We start from the raw sequence: 21590 nt of genomic DNA, 5'->3' as shown, positions 1-21590 counted from the left end.
AACAGTTTCTGAGTGCACCGTATGTTAACTATTGATGTTGGCCATCTCTACCCAACCGCTGGCTTTATGCAAGTGTTTGCTATCTGCCTCTGCTTTTGAAGACTTCACCACGTGATCCGCAGTTTCATGTTTTACGTGTTGAACAATTGCCCTTTTCATCACCTGTTTAGTAACAGCTACAAGCGCGATTTAGATCGCGTTGCCGTTCGCTTTCTGTAAGAGTCCTATAGTGAACTTGACAGTTTATGGACTAGTGTATTTGCCACATTGTTCGACTCAAGTATCTGCTTGTTATTGGTCATTGTGATTGTTGGGCCAAGTTAGACTGCGAGACGAATGTGACTGAGTCTGCAGCAGAATAGGCCTAGCGGTTGTAGTAATGATTCGCTTACAACGCTGCCATTTATTTTATTGTTTTATGATGGCCAAATCTCTCCCCAGTACCCTCTGTTGCCTATCTGTCTTGGCTCTTTTATAGGCCATTCACGGTGAAATATAGCGCTCACTTCAAGCCGCGGTATATTCGAAGAGGCTCGTTGCATGTTTATGTGAATAGAGACTCGACCCGTTACGGCGGTTTTGTCACTACCGCCTCTTGCGTTACGAGAACGCCGTTCGTACAGTTCAGCTAATTTCTTCACTCGTGACATTTATTTTAAGTCATGCTGTTAGTTCAGTTTAAAAAAGGAAACTTTGAGAACTCCTGGATTAATGTGTTCTTTCTCCCCGCCCTCTTTTTGTTTAATTTGATCTTTCTGCTATATAAAGAGTTGCAGCATTCATCCATATTATGTGCGTGTGGTACTGCTAATGTTGCTCTCAGTCGCTAAGACCGGAGAGTTCTCGCCAGAACGAAGGCCGCAGTGGATCACAACGGGGCGGCCTTCGTTCTTGCTGTCTTATCTCTGGTTCCCGAAGCGGATAGGTGCGCCGGCCGCAGGTTGTAAGTAGACGCGTTCTTTTCTGTTGGTCCCCATCATTTGCCTCCCCCTTCCCCCCCAGCATCTGTCCCCTCCAGTTTTAGCGGAGTATAGTCTAAAGGATTTGGGGATAAACGTTAATAAAATGCTCCATTTATTTATTTTATTTTATTTTTGGTGTACGACTTTTATGCATTTGATATTATTGCATTTTTTTTTCATAATAAGCGAGATAACTTCGAACCTTTATAAAGTTAATGGCGTATTCTCCTGTTATGAAGTAATCATGATCCTTTATGTTCATTAACTCTTAGATTCAGTGGTGATGACGATGATATAACGATAAACGTACTGTATATCGGCAAGATATACAGCGATAGCCAGTTATGATAGTGCGAACACGGCTGTTGAGAAGCTATTGATAATTTTGCATATTCCTTCAGTAGAAGGAAGAATTTGTTTGCAGTGGATGGCGGAAATTATATTTGAATTTGATAGGGCCAATGTATCGATTTATCTAAAGATTTTCTCTTAATGTATTCAGTTAAGTGTAAAGTAGAGATTAGCAAACTTTTTTTTTTTCAGAAAAATAAGCCTGTGGGTGTTTTTATTGTTAATTTACTCATAACTAATCTGATTCTTAGCATGTCAAATGTACCAAAGATTATTAACATAAAGTTCTAGAAATCGACAAGTAGGCTCCATCCCGTGACATACAAATTTTTCATTTGGCCCACTAGTTCAAGTTCGGATTCGCCTGATCCTAAATGTGCTTAATTAATAACATTACACTTATCAACTAGCTGAATTGATAACTTTTGTACTATTTAACTGTAACTGTTTTGTAATACATGAATGCAAAAACTTTTGAACATCCTTACATTTTTATATTGCATTGTGCCGTGAAAAAAAAAGTATTTTGAGTCGAAAGGATTAACAGAAATAAATTTGCGCTGTTTTGCAGTTATTACCGGACTCATAGCGAGAGTTAAGCACTATAACTCTAGTCAGTAAAAGGTGTTGCCGAAATTGAATCTTGATTTGCGAACTTTCCATCGAATAACTTTATAGAAAATTCCGAAAATTAATGTTAAAATAATTTTTGTTGTCAGATTCATTTCCAAATTATTTGTATTTATTATTTTCAATTGTAATTATCTCCCAAAGAGTAAACCTCAAACATTAGGAAGGTAAATAAACTATAGAGAATGAGTTACCTATCAGAGGACACAGTATTATTCACTGTTAGTACTGCAACATAGTGAAAGATAGTCCATGGGTTTCCTACTGAACTTGATAGGTGGGTGTTTAATGTCGTATACCCTGAAAGGAAATTGTCATGTTGAAGCTGCATTGGTCATATTGGACATTAATTTCTCATCTGTCACTTTGGTCTCGGGTCGCATTTTGCTTATGTTAAATAGGTGGTGAATAAGTCTCATTGACGAACCCTAAATCTGAGGTGTAAGTTAGTAGCCGGTCGGTAAACATCGGGCCCATCTGCTAGTTTGCCCGCTTCTGGCTATCACCCCTTTTTCGTCTCCTCGTAGTGCCTTTCCCAGCCTTTGTTTGATCAGCCCTAATCCTCCGTAGGGATCCGGCGAGCTCTGGGAAGGAGATTACATACCCATGGGCGTCTGGCAACAGTGTATCTATGGATTTACATAAAACTCCGAGCAAACAGTGCGGTTATTGCGATGGCAGCAACTGGTTGGCGGCGAACCGTGTGCCTTTAAGCCTAACTTGCTGCCATGTTTGTTTATCTTAGAAGTTGGAGCTCAAGTCGTCCTGGTATTACTGGAAGGAAGGCGGATTATGGGCAGTCGTCGTCCACTAGACTAGACTTGAACATCGGAAAGCTGTGGTAACATTCTTCGGTCAGGTACCGCCAAGAGGCTTGATTATTTTACGTAGCTCACTGAACCACTTTGTTTTGCTACTGATCAAGTCATTCTCGTTATCAGATAAAGCTTTAAGCCACACATAGCTTCAGCGTATATTCAGAATTTGCCATTGGAATTGGTTTCACTCGAACACTGCTTTGTAGTTATGCGGATTGCTCTTAGAAAAAAAAAAAAACTTCTTTATTTAATAGTATCTGTGGACTTATTTAAGTTAAGGGACATTACATATTGAGTTTCTTATTCGGCTATGAAACAATATGGGATGTAATATCCCTTAACTTAAATAATTTCACGTCGCCGAATTGAAGCCTTCGGCTCTTCATATAATTAGTATCTGTGGACTTTTCAAATTGCGAATTGAATTCATTTGCTGTTTTGAACAATGTTTGGTTCGAACTGTAATTGAATAATATAAGTAGCTATGATACTCTTAGATCAGTGCTTTTCGATTATTCAGTCACTTTAAGCCATTGGGGATTTCCAAGGCCCATCATTATTTTACATTTGTCCAAGTTTTTCAGTCCTGTAAAAAATAAATAAATAAATAAAAAATAAAATCCAACCTCTAAAACTAGAAAAGGACAATTTATACACAGCAGGAACATTGAGAACCCACTCAGTTTGTATTTTGCCCCCCCCCCTTTTTTTTGTGTAGATTTTCTCAGACTCGTAGGTTATTACACCTCTCTAATCATCTTTTCTTCATGCATTTAATGATATTGTCCACCACTAGAAATTTTTCAAATTTCCTTTCTCATTATGCGTATTGCTCCGCAGAAAAAATTAAATCCAAAACCAGTAACTAATGTCACTTCTTGAGCTAAGTATTTGCTTTAAAAAAAATTCGATCGTCCGCTCTGTTAAACTGATTACTTAGTATTAATATGGCGTTCAGACGGTTATTTAAGTTTTGAAAATGTTTTCTACGAGTGTTTTCAAACAAATAGAATAACTTGACAGTTTCTTGTTTGATCTTCAACTTAAATTCAACAATTCTGATATAATAATGCTTAAAAATATTCGTAACACACAAAAGGAAGTTTTTAGCTGTTTTGTCCAAAGCTGAAACAATAAGGAAAATCCAGGTGGTAGTCAGTCATCTCTACATACATATACACCTAACAATTTTCGATTGAAATAACGTAATTCGCTCCGATAATTTAAAACATCCCTGAATCATTTGAATGCTTACAAAATTTTCAATAAATTTGTAGAGTTATTTCATGTAATAAATGCGATGTTCAGGAAAATCACTTTTTAAAGAAATTTATTTCCTAGTTCACTTGATAATTGAACGAGAATACAGTTATGTGAAAACCATTTTGTTTGCCGAGTCGTGTTTCAATTATTAAAGTTAACTGATTCCCTATGCACACCTGCCCTCGCGAGCTTCTGAACTGTTGCTCAGAAGTTAAGCGCGATTTCAACTTGTGAAAAAATTCATGTGTACTGTGGATACACAGAATGGAAGACAATATCTGTAAAATTTTCGCAGTTTGAAGTTGAAATATTATTCATATACTAAGTGGAGCTTTTCTCAATGAAAAGGAAGCAGAGGTTCTGTCACGAATCTGTTTTTATGGTTATTATGATAACGTTAAGTGACTGTATACTGATTATTTACTCCACATATTTTTTTTATATTCGGTTAAAAATTTAAGTCTCGTAAAAAGCATCTGAAAAAATACTCTTTAGGATCGATTACATCAATATTAGAATGCTATAAAAAAATAAAATAAAAAAACATACTTGTTTAGCGATATCAAGACTTTCTGGTGTGTGTATATAAAATGTAAATGCGTGTGAAACCAAACATTTGAAACATCCAAACTCTTAATTTGAATAATACTGAAACATGAAAATTCAAGAACTTATTTCTATAAGAGTGGAATCATGTCGTTTTAGGGTTACAGACGAGACAACTAAATACCTCCAGAAGAGGGAAGAAGGGAAAAAAAACAACAACTGCCCGACCAAGACAATGGGCATAATATACTGACTTATAAACTGTTGCTTCTATAATGCATACCATTGTTTATATGAATTTATTTTGATTTTTCAATTTTCTTCTCGGATCAGTGTAATGGTAATCAGCGAATGATTATATTTTTGCATTTGTTTCGCACTGTATAAAAAAGGTATTGGAACAGCACAGTATTTCAGAAAAACCTCAAGTGCGCACAGCTCGGCAGTGCGTGGGTTCTCCTTTGGCCCTGATCATACTTTCCAGTTTGTGGTAATGAGCTGAATGTTTTGGACCATTTTTCCTTCAGCGTGACTACCTGTCCATGTATCTTGATGGGTTCACCAATATAAATCGGCTCGCGACGAAAATGTTCTATTGAGTTGTGGATTTGACCTCATTGACCAGTAAAATTTTTTCACATAGCTTTCCTTAAATCTTGTCGCAGTAGCATCTGCTGTATTTCGTAATGCATGGATGTGTTGAAAGAGACGTTAAACTCAGACATTACAGCCAATGGTCCGAGTTCATACCGAGAAACAGCTCCACACTATTCCACCTCTGTCACCAAATTTCTCACTGAGGACGATGCTCTGTGACATAAGGCATTCGCCACACCTGTACTCGTCCATTCACTAGCGTAAACAACCGGCATCCTTAGAATGTAACACATCACACGCCGAGATTTCTGTCCTGCCCTTTCGTCTAGTACCCTAAGCTTTTGAGCCCATTGATTTTAAGTTACTTGGTCTTCGTGTGCGTTTTTTGATAACATGGTGATCTCATATTTCCATGGGCTAATAATGCTGCGTTTAGTCAAGTTTTGATTATTCAGCCTTTACTGATATCCTGAGATAACATTTCTTGACACGTCCGTAAGTTCTGCCCCACGGATGCATAGTCGATTCAGTATAGGCTACATGTGGCGACAGTTTACAAAAAAATAATAATAATAATAATAAATAAAATAAAATTAGTAAGTTTCATTTAAAAATACGAGTTATTCAATATTTATTTCAATGTCGTCTAAGTAATAGATATTGCATGCTAGTTCAATGCTTGGCCAATAGATGGCGTTTTGACGATACTGTCTTTCTGTATTGTGTATAGATAATTGATATATAATTGATTTTTAAATAGCAGCTATTCGGAAACAATTATAAATTCAGTGATGGAATGAGGGAACCAGATCCTTATCTCAACAATCATTTGTTTTTATTATTCCTTGCAGTGGATATGTGCTATGTATAGGCTTGATGGTTTGGTTTTGAAGTCCAAATATTTTCTAATATTAATTTTGCGTGAATGACAACAGGCCTTTCTTTAACATTCTTAAAGGAATTAGTAAACAATGCATATTTTTAAAAATTGTAACCTTAAAGAGAGACATTAAAATATGTATTTCATCTTTCTAGTATGACCTGTCACAATTTCATTTAGTTTTTTTTTTTTTTTTTTTGTGTGTGTGTGTGTGTGTGTGGAGGGAGAGGACTTCTTTCTCTAAGGCATTTGCTGAGCATATTTTCAGACGTTTTGTGGGGGAGATGTCCGAAAAGCTTTCTGAAATCTCATGCGGAACATGCAGGTCAGTTTTCATTGTTTAATAAAGTATGATGCATCATTCCATAACAGTAGTCTAAAATAGTTGAAAATTAACGATTGTGCATGGAAGACTGATAGTAAAGTAGAACAAATTGTTGCTGAAGTGGTGTTATCTTGTTATAAGTTGGCGCTATCATAGTAATGATAATGCAGTAGAATTAAAATAATTGACTTAATTTAGTGTCTAAGTTTAGCTCTAACTTAAAATCCCGAATGTATAGCTCCTTGAGTGATCCTACTTTTCTGTGTTGTAATTATGCCGAGGAAGTAATAAGTTTTTGAAAACCTTGGAAGCCATCATTGAATTATAATACCTTTTGTCGACAATTGCTTTTAAATATTTTCGGATATAGTTCGGTCGATTATTGAAACCAATGTCTGAATTGTCTGGTATAAAAACTGCTTTAAAAATAAATGACTGTGGTCATATTTACAACTTTTCGTGGATGGTAGTCACATAAAAAAAAAAAAAAAAAAAAAAAAAATCATTCTAATCACTACATTAAATTCTTTTTTGTTTTTGTATTTCCAAGCTGAAATAATTTATTATTACTAGTCATGAAAAGTTAGGCTCGTAATCTAACAAGTTGCTTAGTTTTTATTTCGAATTGTGTGTTATATTTCTGTGCTGAACGGAGAAACCGATTTGGTTTATTTTCTTTCTCAATCAGTTTTTCCATTCCCGAAATTGAAATTCCCTGTGAATTATTAAATATCTAGACTTGAAGCGTGATTGTATTGCTTTCTCTTCTCCATTGTAAAACTAGACACTTTATGTATTACTTGATAACACATTAATATTCGTATTAATGTGTTATCAAGTGAACGAAATTAGATGGATGTATTCGGATAACGTGATAGCTAAGATAAACCATTCAAAAACTTGGTACTCGAAAAATACAGCCAAACATTATCAGAATTAATCGTAAGAATTTAATTTCAGTATTAAACATAGTGACATTTTCATAGGAATGTGTTTTTAGTATTTCAAGTTAGAATACGGAGAATTCCATTTAAAGTCACGATTTTGTGACTTGTATTCCTTCATGATTTCGACTCCTGACCTGATACGAATGGTTGCTTTTTATTTTGCAATGTTTAATGACGTTACTAGGCTCATCAATATAATTGCATATTTTTGCATGAAATACTATTTATATTAAGATTTTCGAACGAAATATATGTATTCGTACTTCAACTTCCGAATGCTACATTGTCATAACACAGAGTTCAGATTTCCCAAATATAAAATTTTGACAGAACAAAAAGTAATCCGAACGTGGACTTGTACTTTTTCTGAAACGCATAATTCCGGAATAATGGCTATCTACGGTGTCACTTTACTCCTTGCAATATTTATTTATTTTTTGCTTGAACCAGCCCGAATTGGTCCAAGTAGACTTACCTTCATCGAATTGAAGATTTCGCAGTAGTTACTCTACGAATGGAGATCATTCACGAATTCAAATGTGTCAGAGACCCTCTTGGATTTAGATTAGAATAGCAACTTCATTCAGAAACCTGGGTTTAAATCCCTAGAAGGCTTAGAACCCATCCAAACGGATACACAATTGACAGCCATAACACGCACGTCTCATAGCAGTAGTTGCTTCGACATGAATTCAAAATACTCGTAACCCCAACTCAAGCGGATTATTGCCAAGTGCAGTAAGTACACTTGTGTTAACGCTTTACTTGAGAATGGTTCAGGTAATATTTTCCAGTTTAGCTAGATGGGATAGTGCCATCCTATATGAAAATTATTTTTACAAAAGACAGTACGTCTTTTCCTTAAAAACCTACCAAAGATAATTTTAGTAGCCAATAATTTGGAAACAAATGCCTGTTTAGTAGGCTGAAATTGTCAGCAAACGTCCGCATTACGCTAAACTTCTGGTCACGCTATTATTAATAATTATACAGAACATAGTGATACAGTACATTTTACAGTGTTAATGGTCCCGATGCGTTTTTGTTGTTGTTGTTTAACTGAAAAATACTAAAATCCATACATTGTCCACTCTCTTTCTCTAATTTTGACATACCAAAATAAAGGGAAAGGGGGGGGGAGAACTTGACGTTGTTTTTGGATCGAAATGAAATAAGTTTCATATATTTTTATAAAGCTGTTATATTATTGGATGTAGGCTAGTACAGATCATTAGCCGTTTTTCCTTCTATTTGCCAAAACGCATTCAAGTATTTTTGACACCAAGGTGCTCACTTAACTTAGAATAGTAGATTGGTTAGCAGCTCCCTAATCACGAACTGAAGAGATAGATATTAATAATCTCGAAATGTGCTAGGAGTGTGTGTGTGTGTGTGTGTTCTTCGGAGAGCGGAGGACAGCCTTCTCCCCGGCTTTTCGTGTACCGCAATTAATACATGTTATAGCCACTTCCTGGGTTGATGTCATCCGTGTGTTCTTGTAATGTTACTCAAGTGATTGTTTTTCATACTCTACCGATCCTTTTGGAATTTAATACTAATCATTGCGAGACATTTTCCATGCCTACACACATCCATTCTTTGTATATATTCGATTCGGACTATTTTCATATTCACGTTTTCTAGTATTTAAATAGCATTTAACGTATCCCTTCTTTCCATTTATCTTTAGTACACTTTTAGTCATAAGGTACAGTAAGTCGTTAAAAAAATAATAATAGTAAAATAAAATAAAAGAAATAAAACGGCGAGTTACTCAACTCCCCTCCCCAATCCCTTTCAACAATATTAAATACTGAATTAAAAAAAGAGAGAAAACAAAATTTTTCCTGCCACTATCAATTGCGGAAGGAAGGGATCTAATTTTAACTTCGGATTTCGTCCTCCCCTAGTGAACGTAATCAGCTCATAAATTAATTAGATTAACACCTTAATCGCCTAATGAAAATAAATTTAACTGATGATATTAGTTTTAGATAAGTGATTCATAAACTGCAGTTAGTCCGTCTACACAAAACATTGGATACTTCAAGAAAAGTAATCCAAGTCTCCATAACAGATAGGGCATTCTGGTTTGTAGTTTTATCGGGATTTGCTACTGTCTATGTGTAAAAACCTCTTTATTAGACACACTACGAATTCAGATTTTGCTGCCCTTCATTTTGAGCCACTGACCAAAGGGAGTTCAACCGCTTAGCGTAATTCAAGGCTTATCAAATGCCATTCTTTGTTCCTTAAGAAGGTCGTCCGGTTATTCGCAACTCATCCACTAATCGAAATTGGAATTACTTTTGACACAAGTGCGGGTAGTAGTGCTAATAGCATTACTCTGTAGTAAGTGATGTAACTGTTGCTCATCCCGCGAATTGCCCTTATGAAAAAAAATTAAATGTTTGCATTCATTTTTCGCAGAGAAGTATGCACCTCCTTTTATAATAGTCACATAACCACAAAACTCACTATTTGGTAAAAACAGCATTATGGAATATTTAATAGATTTAAAATAATTGTAATCGTTTATCATTTTTTTTCTCCTCGTTATCGGTTGCTTTTGAGAGATGATTGTCGAAGATGTTAGAATTTGAAGCTCCACTAGAAAATTCTTCGCTGCTGCTTAGAGAAGTTGTAATAACAAAGTTATCTGGTTATTAATATTCCTTTTTTGTATTTAGATATGATTGCATATTGTTAGCGAAACTCGAGGCTTATCAAATGCCATTCGTATTTATCAAGCACTTGTCTACCATCTCTGGTGATTGACTAGCATATAATAGTGATGGTATACTTTTTTTAACCTTTGTGGACACTACCACAGAATCATAATATTTTAATTTTGATTGCTATATATTGCAAACAATTCATTCGTCTATTCCATTTGTATTACCCAAATTCCAGTTCAAAGGGACAGGGATATGAAAAGTTTTCACCAAAATCGAAAAAAGGGAATGTAGCGATAGTGTTTAACTTGATGTTTCTAGTTAATTGTCTTTTGTGTGTGTGTGCGCGCGACAGAAGCAATCTTTAGCAACATTTTGATATTATATCTTGTTGTAATGTCTTGATATTTATATTCCTTGATGAGAACTCGGCTTTTTATGGTTAAAAAAAGAGACGGGATATAAGTGAATGAAACACCTCAAGCCAAGGATGGGTTAATTTAAACACAAAGCAAAAAAAAAAAAAGTTCAGGTAAATTTTAAAAAAAAAATATACGAAAGGGAAACAATTGACTCATCACGAAAGTCACTCGGTTCTTTTAACAGTTATCCAGTACTACATCGAAATAACTGTTATCACTCCCTTAGGAACAAAAGAAAGTAATTTTAACGACATTTTATTTCTTTTCTTTTTTCCCACAGACTTTAGTAAGCACTTTTTTTCTGTGTGTGGTAAACTTCACTAATAAAGATAACGAACTACTCAGGAATGCATTAGGAAGAGCCATTATAGAAAGATGGATGAGAACTCGGGGATATCTGGAAGTTGAAGGCATGTCAATAAGGGAGAAGTCATGGTCGAAGTCGCTATGGCAATGCATATTAGCAACCGTATGGAAGAGTAGCTCCATTACTGATGATTTAATTCATTGGAAAAGGAAAAGAGGGAGAGAGAAAAGATCAACAAATGCAAAAATCTGTATTAACTTCATGACGTGTATGTTAATCAGAATCCTTATTTTGTACATTGTGAATTAAAAAGAAACATTACGGAGCGAACAAAAATATATATTTAAAGAACAATAACTTCCCGTGGTTGATTGTACTGTTTCGAATTTCTGATTTCAATTGATGCATTAAATATTATAAGTCACTTAAAGTATTGCAGTTCGATAATGATCTGTAATGAAAAGAATTACTCGGTGACAGATTAAATAGGAGCAAGAGAAATTAATGTACAGAATTCAGAATGCAAATAGAGCTTGCAGCACTATAAATGACTTAGCAAATGAGAATCATATCATTTTTGGATGATATAGTCGGCACAATGTCGATTACAATTTTTCAGCCAAATCAGTGCCATAAATTGTCATTGATAAATGTTGTAAGGTTGGATTTTATTGAAATACAGCGCTGGATTTGGAAGAACCAAAGTCTTTCCAAAAGCCTTAATAAAAGAATAAATGCCTTGGAACCTTCTCATTTTTATTGAAGTATTTAAATGCCCTGCGATTGTAAATACCCTAATAAACAAATTGGTAGTGTAGTGTAACACCTATTTCAAAATGTTCGTGGCGATTAACCGATATACAGAGAGCTATTTGCATGCTTGTAGAATAAATTAAAGTGTTCAAAGTTCACTCTTGTTTGATTTATATCCGAGTTATTTTCTAATAACTGAATCAATAGTTACTGAATAACAAGTGCAGATAAAGAGCTAGCAGCTTAATGAAATTGCCAATTAATTTTTTTACACCCGATGTGTATGTATTTCGACATTAGAAGAAAATTTCTCGTCGTTATTGTGGTTATAAATTTAAAACACTGTTTGGTAACGTGATCGATTGTCTGTGATTGGATTAGAGTTGTGCACTGGTATCAGTTGTAATTTGATTTTCTAGAACTAACTTTTACCGATATCATATATGAAAAGAGAAATATATATATATATATATATATATATATATATATATACGGAAATATGCATATAACAGTTTATGGAGATTAGTCTATTAAGTGGTTAGCCAAGTTGCTCATCTTCATTTTTATGCGTTTCTCTTGAGAAAAAAAATCGGTCACATCATAATTACAATCGTAAAATTTGCCGGGCGGAGTGGATAATATACCCGATCTCTTACTATCAAGTTACCACCTCGCTTGTGAGAGGCGGCAATGTGATCGAATGTGGCTTTAAAAAAAACAAAAAAAAAAAAAAACTGTCATTTAGTTTTTATACTGGCAGCTGTTTCAGGTTGGGATTTACTTAAAGTTTCAAGTATAATTCTTGAACTGCTGCTAAACATTCTGCATTGATGGTATTCCAGTCATGTAGATATGCATACAAAAAAATTTGGACTAGAATAAGGACAGTTTTTTTCGTTCACTGTCATTACCGTAAGCTGTTTTGATAGTTGTGATAACCACTAAATTCCATCAGCAGAAGATCTAAATATAAGTGGGTGACGGTCTGCGACCAATAAGATGCCCTGTGTGTGTGCCTGAAAATACCCATCTCAGAGTTAAATTTCGAATCATTCACGTCACATTGAGCAACTGCCACACGCTCTGATGAATCAATGTTTTCCCAGTACAGAAGTCACTTGATATGTTCCGTCATGTGGCATCGCAAAAACGAAAGTATATGTTGAATATTCTATCTGCGCAGCGTCGGGTAGAGTATCCAAATGGCCCAGTGTGTTGCACGGTGCATCAATGTATCTAACAAATACTACTGTCCTATGCGACTCTGTGTACAGTAGGTTACAGTGAAACTGAAAGAACGAGCAGTAATACTACGCGTTAACCGCTGCACCTGCAAAACGATCTGCCATAGAAGAAGCCTCATGGTGTTAAGCATCACTGTACAAATTTTGCATCACTGTACAAATGATTATTTCAAACCATACAATTTTTGCAATCAACACATTGTCTCTGGCTGTTGACATTAATGAATTGCTGCTGTTAATTTTTATTAATTTTTCACGTGCATAGGTATATTAATATGCACACTAATCGTTATAAAATATTTCGATGTACAAGCAATAGAGGATATGATGGCTTTGGTACCCATATCCTTTGGGTGGAGAGACCTAGATTTGAATGCTTTTAGAGACGAACGTTTAAAAGTGCTCTCTACCTGAAGGCGAGCTAATTGGTCTCATGTGAACGGGATGGAGTTTCTTCTTTTTCCGAAAATAAACTTGCCAGAATGCATTGCCAAACAGCTGACAATCATCTAGTTCCCAATTACAGTCGGCAGTAGAAGAACCGGAAACATCCGCGTTATAACTTACTGTGGTAGGAAATTATGTTACCATTAAATAATACACACTGTACACAGAGCATTGAGTATTAAGTAACGCTGTTTCAATTTTTAGTGTAACATTACACATCTGGAATATAATGCTTGTGCCTTGTGAGAATGGCATTTCCATCCATAGCGCTAGACTGTTTGAAGAAAGATCGTTGCCAGTTCGATTCTAGACGATTCTGGTGTAATGGTAAAAAACACAAGTTAATTTAGATTTAATTGCGATTCTAGTATACGTTAACTACAGACATTCATCTATCCACCTGACGTGTCCATACTGAACATGAAAACCTTTATAACCGTTTTTCAATTCAAGATGGATTAGTTCGTGGCATACGAAAATGGAAAGTTTTCCCCTACTCCAGGAAACTAGGATTATTATTTCCAGAACAGAGAGCCTGTCCGTACAACACAACTAACATGTAGTATACTGATCACATGGTTTTCATCGTCTCTGCCTTAATTCTAATCATCATGCAAAATCTGCTTGTCATGTTTTCTTCACAGAGGTGGGGAAAAAAAAGCTTTTTTTTTTTCGTGTTTGTTTAGACATTTACCAATTTGGATTGCTACCAAGTTTGTGTAAGCTGAAGTTTGCACAAAGATGCTATTTCAACTTTTCGTTGTTGCACTTTTTAGAAGTAGACCCACGGACTTGACAGCGTCCACTTCAATGATCCATTGAGGTGGACGCTGTCATACTCGTCCTTTTTCCAATAGCTCTGCGGTAATCACAAACCACTTCATAAATTAACAGTTAAAGCAGATTTAACCTTGGTTTTGGCTAGCTTGTACTCAGGATGTCCTGTAGTTCGACATACAAGGATTAATTGGTCTAGACTCAATAAATATCGGATTAAGTTGCATTATTACTTTCCTTTAAAAATTATTCGCGTCAGTGGTTTTTTTTTTTTTTTTTTTTTTTTTTTTTTTTTTTTTTTTTTGTGAAATCCTTACTCCGTAAGGATTTAACAAAATGTGCTTAAAATATATTTCAATTATTGTAATTATTTGCGTTGCTCTGAATTTAAAAAAAAAAATGTTTGTCTGTGTGATGGGAAGTGGAGTAAAAGAATACCTTTCATTAGGAGAGCTCAACATGGATGTGAGCACAGGACTCCATAGCACTGCAGACTTGGAATATTTAGAGCAAGCAGTTGTTCAAATGAGAATTGATATCTGATCAGTTATCACTTATGTCAAGAAAAGCTCGAGGTTATTGTTACGCCAAAAATAAGACAAAAATCACTTTTTTCAACCTTGGCGTTACTATTCTTGGGATCTTGTTTCTGAATTATAAGTTACGGAAAGAACACTGAAGAATTATCAGCAAAGCTTAAATTAATAAGATTTGTCATAAGTGAAAGAATTCTGTTTATTAATATGCAGAACAGAATGAAAAGGAGATAGAACGTTGATGTAGGCGACATTGTTAGCAGTATGTAAAAAATAAAATTCATCACTCGCATTGCACGCTAAGAGAGGAAACGGGACATCCAGTTGTAATATACAAGAGGAGAACTATAACATGAAATATTGCTCAGAAGGACTTTGTCAGACCTGATGATATACATTGAGAATGCGGTTAATAACTTGAATTCCTTTAAATCTCTTTCCTTTGTCACTTATCGAAAACCAGTTAATGACAAACAGGAATTCCTATGAATTCTTATATGGAATCTATAGGGAGCAATCACTGATGGGTTGCACACTGTGAGGACATGCTAGTTGAAAGATGGTGCATCCCATCACCTGTTATTTTACTCCTCGAGCGAGTCAAAGCATTAAGATAGAACTAATTTCTAGAGAGCTATCCGTAATAATGTGTAGGTATGGACTACCATGAATTCAAACTCTCACTACGTCACATTTGCCATTTCAGTTTGGCGAGAACTGCATAACAGCAACTTGCCAGATATCCTTGTCGCTCTAAGAGTAGCCAATTCGAAAAAGTAGGCATTTCTCATGGAGCAGCTGCGTGCTTTCTGACTGGATTTAAAATTAAGGACGGTAGTACCTAAAACTGCCATTTACGGGCCTGGCCTCTGTGCCCCTTCTGAGCAGAAGAATATTCTTTTCTAATACACCAACTAAACTATCTACCCTTAATATACCGCAGTTCTTTTAATTTTCGATTTACCATTGGTTTTGATCTGGCACTAAAACTATCGTGTGTGTGCGCACACAGTTATTCCGTACTTTGTGATTTGGTCGCTGATGGTGCATCTCGTGTAAAATTATTTACAATGAACTACCTGAAGATAACTAAAATCCGCATGTCTGGATAGATATAGCAATTTTTGCGAATCGGAAACCCGTAGTCACGATGGGTGACGGATTAGGATAATGACGTTTCCTGCTTTAAAGAGACCAAACATGAAACGTTTTCAAGCCACTTCAGGCGGCCTCAATAAGCCAGGTAGTAGCCTCACACGGACCAATAAATATCGTTACTAAAAACATTCCCAAGCATCCGGGCGTGGAGTGAATCTAACCCACAGTCCTTTGGAGAGTCGGTGTACTTAACTCCACAAACAAGATGAAATGTGCATTATGTATATAGTATGGTATATCTATGCTAATTTTTATCACACATATTTTACAATAACAAAGATGCGTTAATAAAAAGTTTTAATCGCTTGCAATGTGTAATATAGCCAACCCTGTTGGTTAAAACACTTCGGATTATCTTGCCATTTTAACTAAAATAAAAATATATCTAATCTTTGGAAGAGGTTCTCGTCTATTTTAAACGATTTTTGTATCACTACTATCCTATGCATTTTAAATCGCTTCCCCCCCCATTTACTTGAAAACATGTAATACATCATGCAGCTATATTTATTTCTTTACATTTTAATCTCGATTTTATTTTTGATTTGATTCGCACTGCAGAATTTTTACTCATTTGAAAAGATGAGAGATTAAATAATGCAGATCTCACAAGACAATTGAGAAGTATCTATTATGTAAATCCGAAATTGCAATATAATAAAACATGTGCTACTAACGATCTAATAATTTTAATTTCCGTCTTGTTGCATGATGCTGACTCATTTAAAAATCTCCGTGTGTACTGCTGTTATATCATATGCCATGCATGGGATATAATATCGTGTTTTATTTTCGTTGTGTCATGTAATTGATGAAATATAAAATCTTTTTTTTTTTTGTTTAACTTCCTCTCCTCCCGATCGCTTAGTTTTCCCTCTTCCTGGACAGAAACTTTGTATTGATCTTTATGGTGGATTCCATTCTGAATAATCTTATTTTATCCCCCTCACTTTTAGGCTCAATTTCCTGCTTAAGTAACTTAGCTTCATAGTTCGCTTTATGACAATCGCTAGTATTCTCTGGCCGATTTGTCTAATGGGAGAAAGATACCTTGCTCCCAGTGACACCTGCTAACTCATCCTCACTTGAAAAGTTCTTAGTTTCCTCTCATCCTGGACGAGATTCCACTAGACAAACTAACGCTTTACAATCAGTGACCATCGTCGCTGCTGACTGAGCTGCGGTGTCTCTCCACAACATTTACACTTTGAAAAATGTAAAATAAAAATGTGCAGTATGAGTACAAGGGATTGGTTATACAATGTCCGGGATATCAATGAAGTTTTATCTCTAGGTGTTTTTAAATGTCATGTGACAAAAAATATTGAAACTAAAATTGCTTCAATATGTCTTCCCATGATTTATTTCCATGTAATTTAAAAATAACTTGAGACATGCAGATCTTACTAAATAATAAGAATTTTAGTTGTAGCCTAAATTGGTAAAAGTAATCGAGTTGGTCTTTAGGGTTATGCATATTAATGAGTCATTTGGAAATAAATGCAAATAATTTTCGGCCCAATACCATTATTCTTTTCAAACCGATAAGAAAATGTTCAGAAGATAACATAAAAATAATTTTCATATGTAGCAATAGAAAGGGAAAAAATAAATAAATAGCTTGCAAAAAATATTATTCTGTGAAGAGTTAATTTTGTGGTAGAAAGAAGATAAAAATGCACTCGAAATGAATTCGCATACGATAAGCATCCAGTTAAGCAAAGAAAGCGGACTTGAAATTTATTTCTGATGTGACGAAGCATGTATACAAAAATAGAATTCATGGTGAGAAATATCTGAAGCGCCGGGAGTGTCAGGTTTATATTAATGAACAAACATTTCAAGTCGGATTTCTTGATGATAATAGAAACAGTAAATAATAATAATAAAGAAATACTAGAAATCGTATGATAAAGAAGTTACACGTTTTCCGATCAGCTGCAATTTTTTTTGCAAATTAATAAATTATGAATGAACCATTGACAGGTCTCATATTGTACAATATATGGCAGCTTGGTTGGCCGGGTGAATAGTATACTCGCTTTCCAATCAACAGGTCGCGGGTTCGAGTCTCACTTATAAACTCAATGAGCTACACAAACTCGTCCAGAGCTTGTGTAGCTCATTGAGTTTATAAGGCTCGTCTTTAAATAAATGAACAAAAATTGAAGTAAGAATAATTAATTCTTCTGTTACGTAATTATTTTCGCTGTCGTGTGATAAGAGTCAGACTGACATTGCGCGCTCACACCCAGGTTTCGGGTAGCGGGGAGGAAATTAATTTAGATAAACTAATGTTATTGAAAATTAACATTGATCACGGTTATAGGGGTTTGAATATGTTTGGTCTTATTCTTTAATCTAATAATTTTTTTAAGTTCTACTGGTCTTTCCTTTTGGTTTATAATTTAATATTTTTTTAGGATTATGGAGTATTTTGTCGTTCAGTTTATTTTTCCTTCTCTTAATTTTTATTTTATGGTCGAATAAGATACATTTTGCAGTTTTTTCTCCTCACAATATCAATTTTCCCTCTTGTTTTTGTCCTTTATCGTGTATTAATATTCATGTTTCACTTCTAGTAGCCGTGTTTCAAAAAACCTGTTATTAAATAGTATTATATTAAATATGCTACTAAAGTACGTGTCCACACACATTTGTATTAAATTGGAATTGAGAGCGATACTTATTAAATGTGTAACTTTGATTTCTATATCTTATATCACATGATTCTTTGCAAACAGTAATATAAAAGGTAATAAATACATTAAAGAAAATTTAATTATTTCTTAAAATTACTGGTATTGTCATATTTTCCAGAAATCAACCATTAAGATAGAAATAAAAATGATTTAATAGTCTTAAGTACGTCATTAGTGCAATCGTCTTTACAGGAAGGTGAAAACATTGTTGGATACTTAATATCAATAGAAGATCCAAAAAGTAATGTCAGCCTTGTTGACCGAGTACATTAAATGTGTATCCACTCTCCAACTTGCAGGCTAGGGATTCCAATCCTATCATAGGCATGCTTGTCTGCAAGTGAAGAATAAAACTCGGCTTCTTGGCCATCCTGTTAGTAGTAAAAATACATTTGGTGCATGTATAAGTCAAATGCGAACTTCGCGGATAGTCTTCCACCTCGCACTGAATTCCTGTATTGAATTAAAATATCCACTTTCGCCTTGATCTGTTTTATTTCTTTTAGCTTCATAAAAGGAATTTTTCTGACTAATATGCGGTTTCGTCACATCATAATTTCTCTCGATTATTAAGCTTAGTTCAGTGGTTTCATTGAAGGCCGAAAGATGTATACTGGCTGTTCATCTGTCTTCAGAAAGCCACTCTAAGGGAGCTGTACTTCCTATTATTATTAAGTTGATTTTTATCGAATGGAAGAAATGGTTGATCCTTTTCTAGTTTTGCCAAAATCCTTGTTTTAAAATTATTTTCTTTTAATAAAGTAGTCAAATAATAATTCGCTACTTGTCGCGTGTATTTGCACACCTTAAATTTGTCAATTCGTTCACTCAAATAATTGACTCACTGAATTGCTTGTAATTGATAGAAACAATTTTATCCCTGTATCCCGTAATAAAGTGTTCTTAATGATAAACATGTAGAAAAACGCAGACTTTTGTGAGCACTTCCTTCAATGACGCATTATGTATGAGCGCCTGGTGTACTGAATACAAAATCTTGGCCATTATGCAATACCTCCATCTGTAAACGTTTTTTCATTATATGTAGTATCTGCTTAACTACATGAAAACTGTGCATCTCATCCTGTCGTATATTATCACCGTGGTTAGGATAAACGTTATATAATGTGATAACTATGAACTCATTCAAGCCACTTCAGGTGTCCTGAAAATCATGTCTCCTAAAATGCGTGTTCTTTGCATTTGTAAAATTTCGCTGCAATCGTCTGCTAAATGCCATTTTGAGTAAACTCAAGGTGTTGGTTAGCAGACATGTTAACAGTAAAACATATCAATGTCGTATTTTTGGAGTGTTTGTATATGTTTCGACATATACGAATACTTGGATGTGTTATAAAAGAACCTCTTATTTTTATTTTGCGCGCGTGTGTGTGTGTGTATTTTGATCATAAATCAGGTATATAAATCTGTGCAGATAAGCTTTTGTTCTTTTATTTTTACCCATTTTATACGTTCACGCACCTGGATGCAAATCCCATCTAGAATGTAAGCAGCATTAACACATCTGAAGGGGTTTTAGCCGGTCTCATATGAAGGTGACAGGGTCCCTCTCCTCATTCCCAGAAACTTGGAAGGGAAAAAAACCTTGCTACCTCTATGAAACTAGTTTTCGGAAAAACCTAAGTTTTCCAGAAAAATAGATATGATGCAGTTTTTTAAGTATTTGTTCGTTGCTTAAATAGTTGTTAAATAGCAGCTTAATATTTTTTTTTAATTATTATTTTAAATAAGTTTTTTTTTACTTAAATGTAAGCTATTTAAATAACTTACTTTGTCCTGTTAATCACAGAATACGTAATTATTAAAGTATTTAATAATTCACTGAAATATCTTCGGACACTGAATTGCAATAGTTTTAAAGCGTTTGAGAATTCAGTGGTTTCAAACTTTTCCCTCATCACCGATCTTTAAATCAACTTTATCTGCATTTCCTCTGTAAGTTTTAGCCTTTAAACTCAAATGGCATACAGAGTATATCATTGCCGTGTTTTCGCTATCTGGCGATTATTAAAATACGATAATTTCTAAAATCTATATTTGTTCCATTTGAAATATAGCATATAACTTAGCACTGAGCGCTTGCTCATCAGAGACAAGTGTAAACTAGTTTCGACAATCATAGTGAGGTATTAATAATATCAATAAAACACATGCTCTTCAACTGATTTGAACCCAATGGTTGTTTTTTAAAAAAGTTAATGAATTTTATAACTTAACTAGTATTACATGGGAATGTTAACTTCGTAAGGCATTCTTTGGGTATCATGTTGGCGTTACTTAGCACACAATTTCGAAATTATATAACAGTTAAAATAATTTTGTATTAAATTAAAAAAAAAAAAAACTTAGTTATCGTACATGACCCACACACCTTCGGAGGTGTTCCCGGTTCACAATCTATGAGGCATTGTTATATGGATTAGTGTGAACGTGTAGAAGAGGTAAGAATTACGTACATCTACAGGCGCTCTCACTTCCTTCGTTTTTGATTTTATATTTCCTTCGAATACCTTCCCAAAACTTTGGGGATGGTAAGCAGTCATTTTTGTTTAAATTAGATTGATACTATCTTTTGTGCGATTTTAAATTATATTGTTATCTCTTAGTACCGTTATGTGTGCCTAATTCCTAGATGTGAATTAGTCTATGAAGTTGCTTCATACATTTGGCGAAATTTAAGAAAATACATATTTTTGTAATTTATGATGAACAATAAATTCTGTACAATAAGTTTTTTGTACATTTAATGAATTCAAATAAGTGATTTCAAAATTATATCATTGCCGATCAGAAAAAATTATTGCGCAATCATTACGATTAGAAAAAATGCTATCTCTTCAATCGTAAATAGCTTGATATCCGAGATCAAGCTATTCGCGGGGGGGGGCAAGAACTTATAATGTAAACAAATCATAATGTGGTGGTAGATTAGGGAAAAATTTTCCTTAAACTGTAGTTACAGCATACGAATTTAGATTCAAGATGAAATATTCCTCAGTACTGTTATTCACTACAGGTTAATAACTATTGACTTGTGATTAAAGTTTGCGAACTACGTTATGTAATAAGCAAAAGCCGATTATCTTTTACTCTATGTAAAGATTAATCATTTCGTTTTATCAATGGACAACGTACATAGTTCTGTGCTTACTGATTAATGCTCGCCTTCATGTTTCTTAAGTCGGCTGAATATTTGGCATGACCTTACTTGCTAAGGACAAAGCTCGAG

General features: G+C 34.6%; 1 protein-coding gene across 3 annotated transcripts in view; it reads left to right on the top strand.

Moving 5' to 3' along the window:
- The window catches only part of LOC150103913 (homeobox protein extradenticle-like), a 366269-nt gene that overhangs the window by 5823 nt on the left and 338856 nt on the right, over positions 1-21590 (top strand). Inside the window, exon 1 of one of the 3 annotated variants that reach the window (XM_090396594.1) lies at positions 595-943. The exons of the other annotated variants lie outside the window; for them this stretch is intronic. Within the exon in view, the coding sequence (XP_090252720.1) occupies positions 811-943 (133 nt within the window). The 5' untranslated portion in view covers positions 595-810. Of the gene's footprint in view, positions 1-594; positions 944-21590 lie in introns of those variants that run through there. 3 annotated transcript variants of the gene reach the window in all.

Source organism: Typopeltis vanoorti, chromosome 8, assembly GCF_054136105.1.
Source record: "Typopeltis vanoorti isolate ZY-2024b chromosome 8, IOZ_Tvanoo_1.0, whole genome shotgun sequence".
Classification (NCBI taxonomy): Eukaryota; Metazoa; Arthropoda; class Arachnida; order Uropygi; family Thelyphonidae; genus Typopeltis; species Typopeltis vanoorti.
This window is presented reverse-complemented; position numbering and strand designations above follow the sequence as displayed.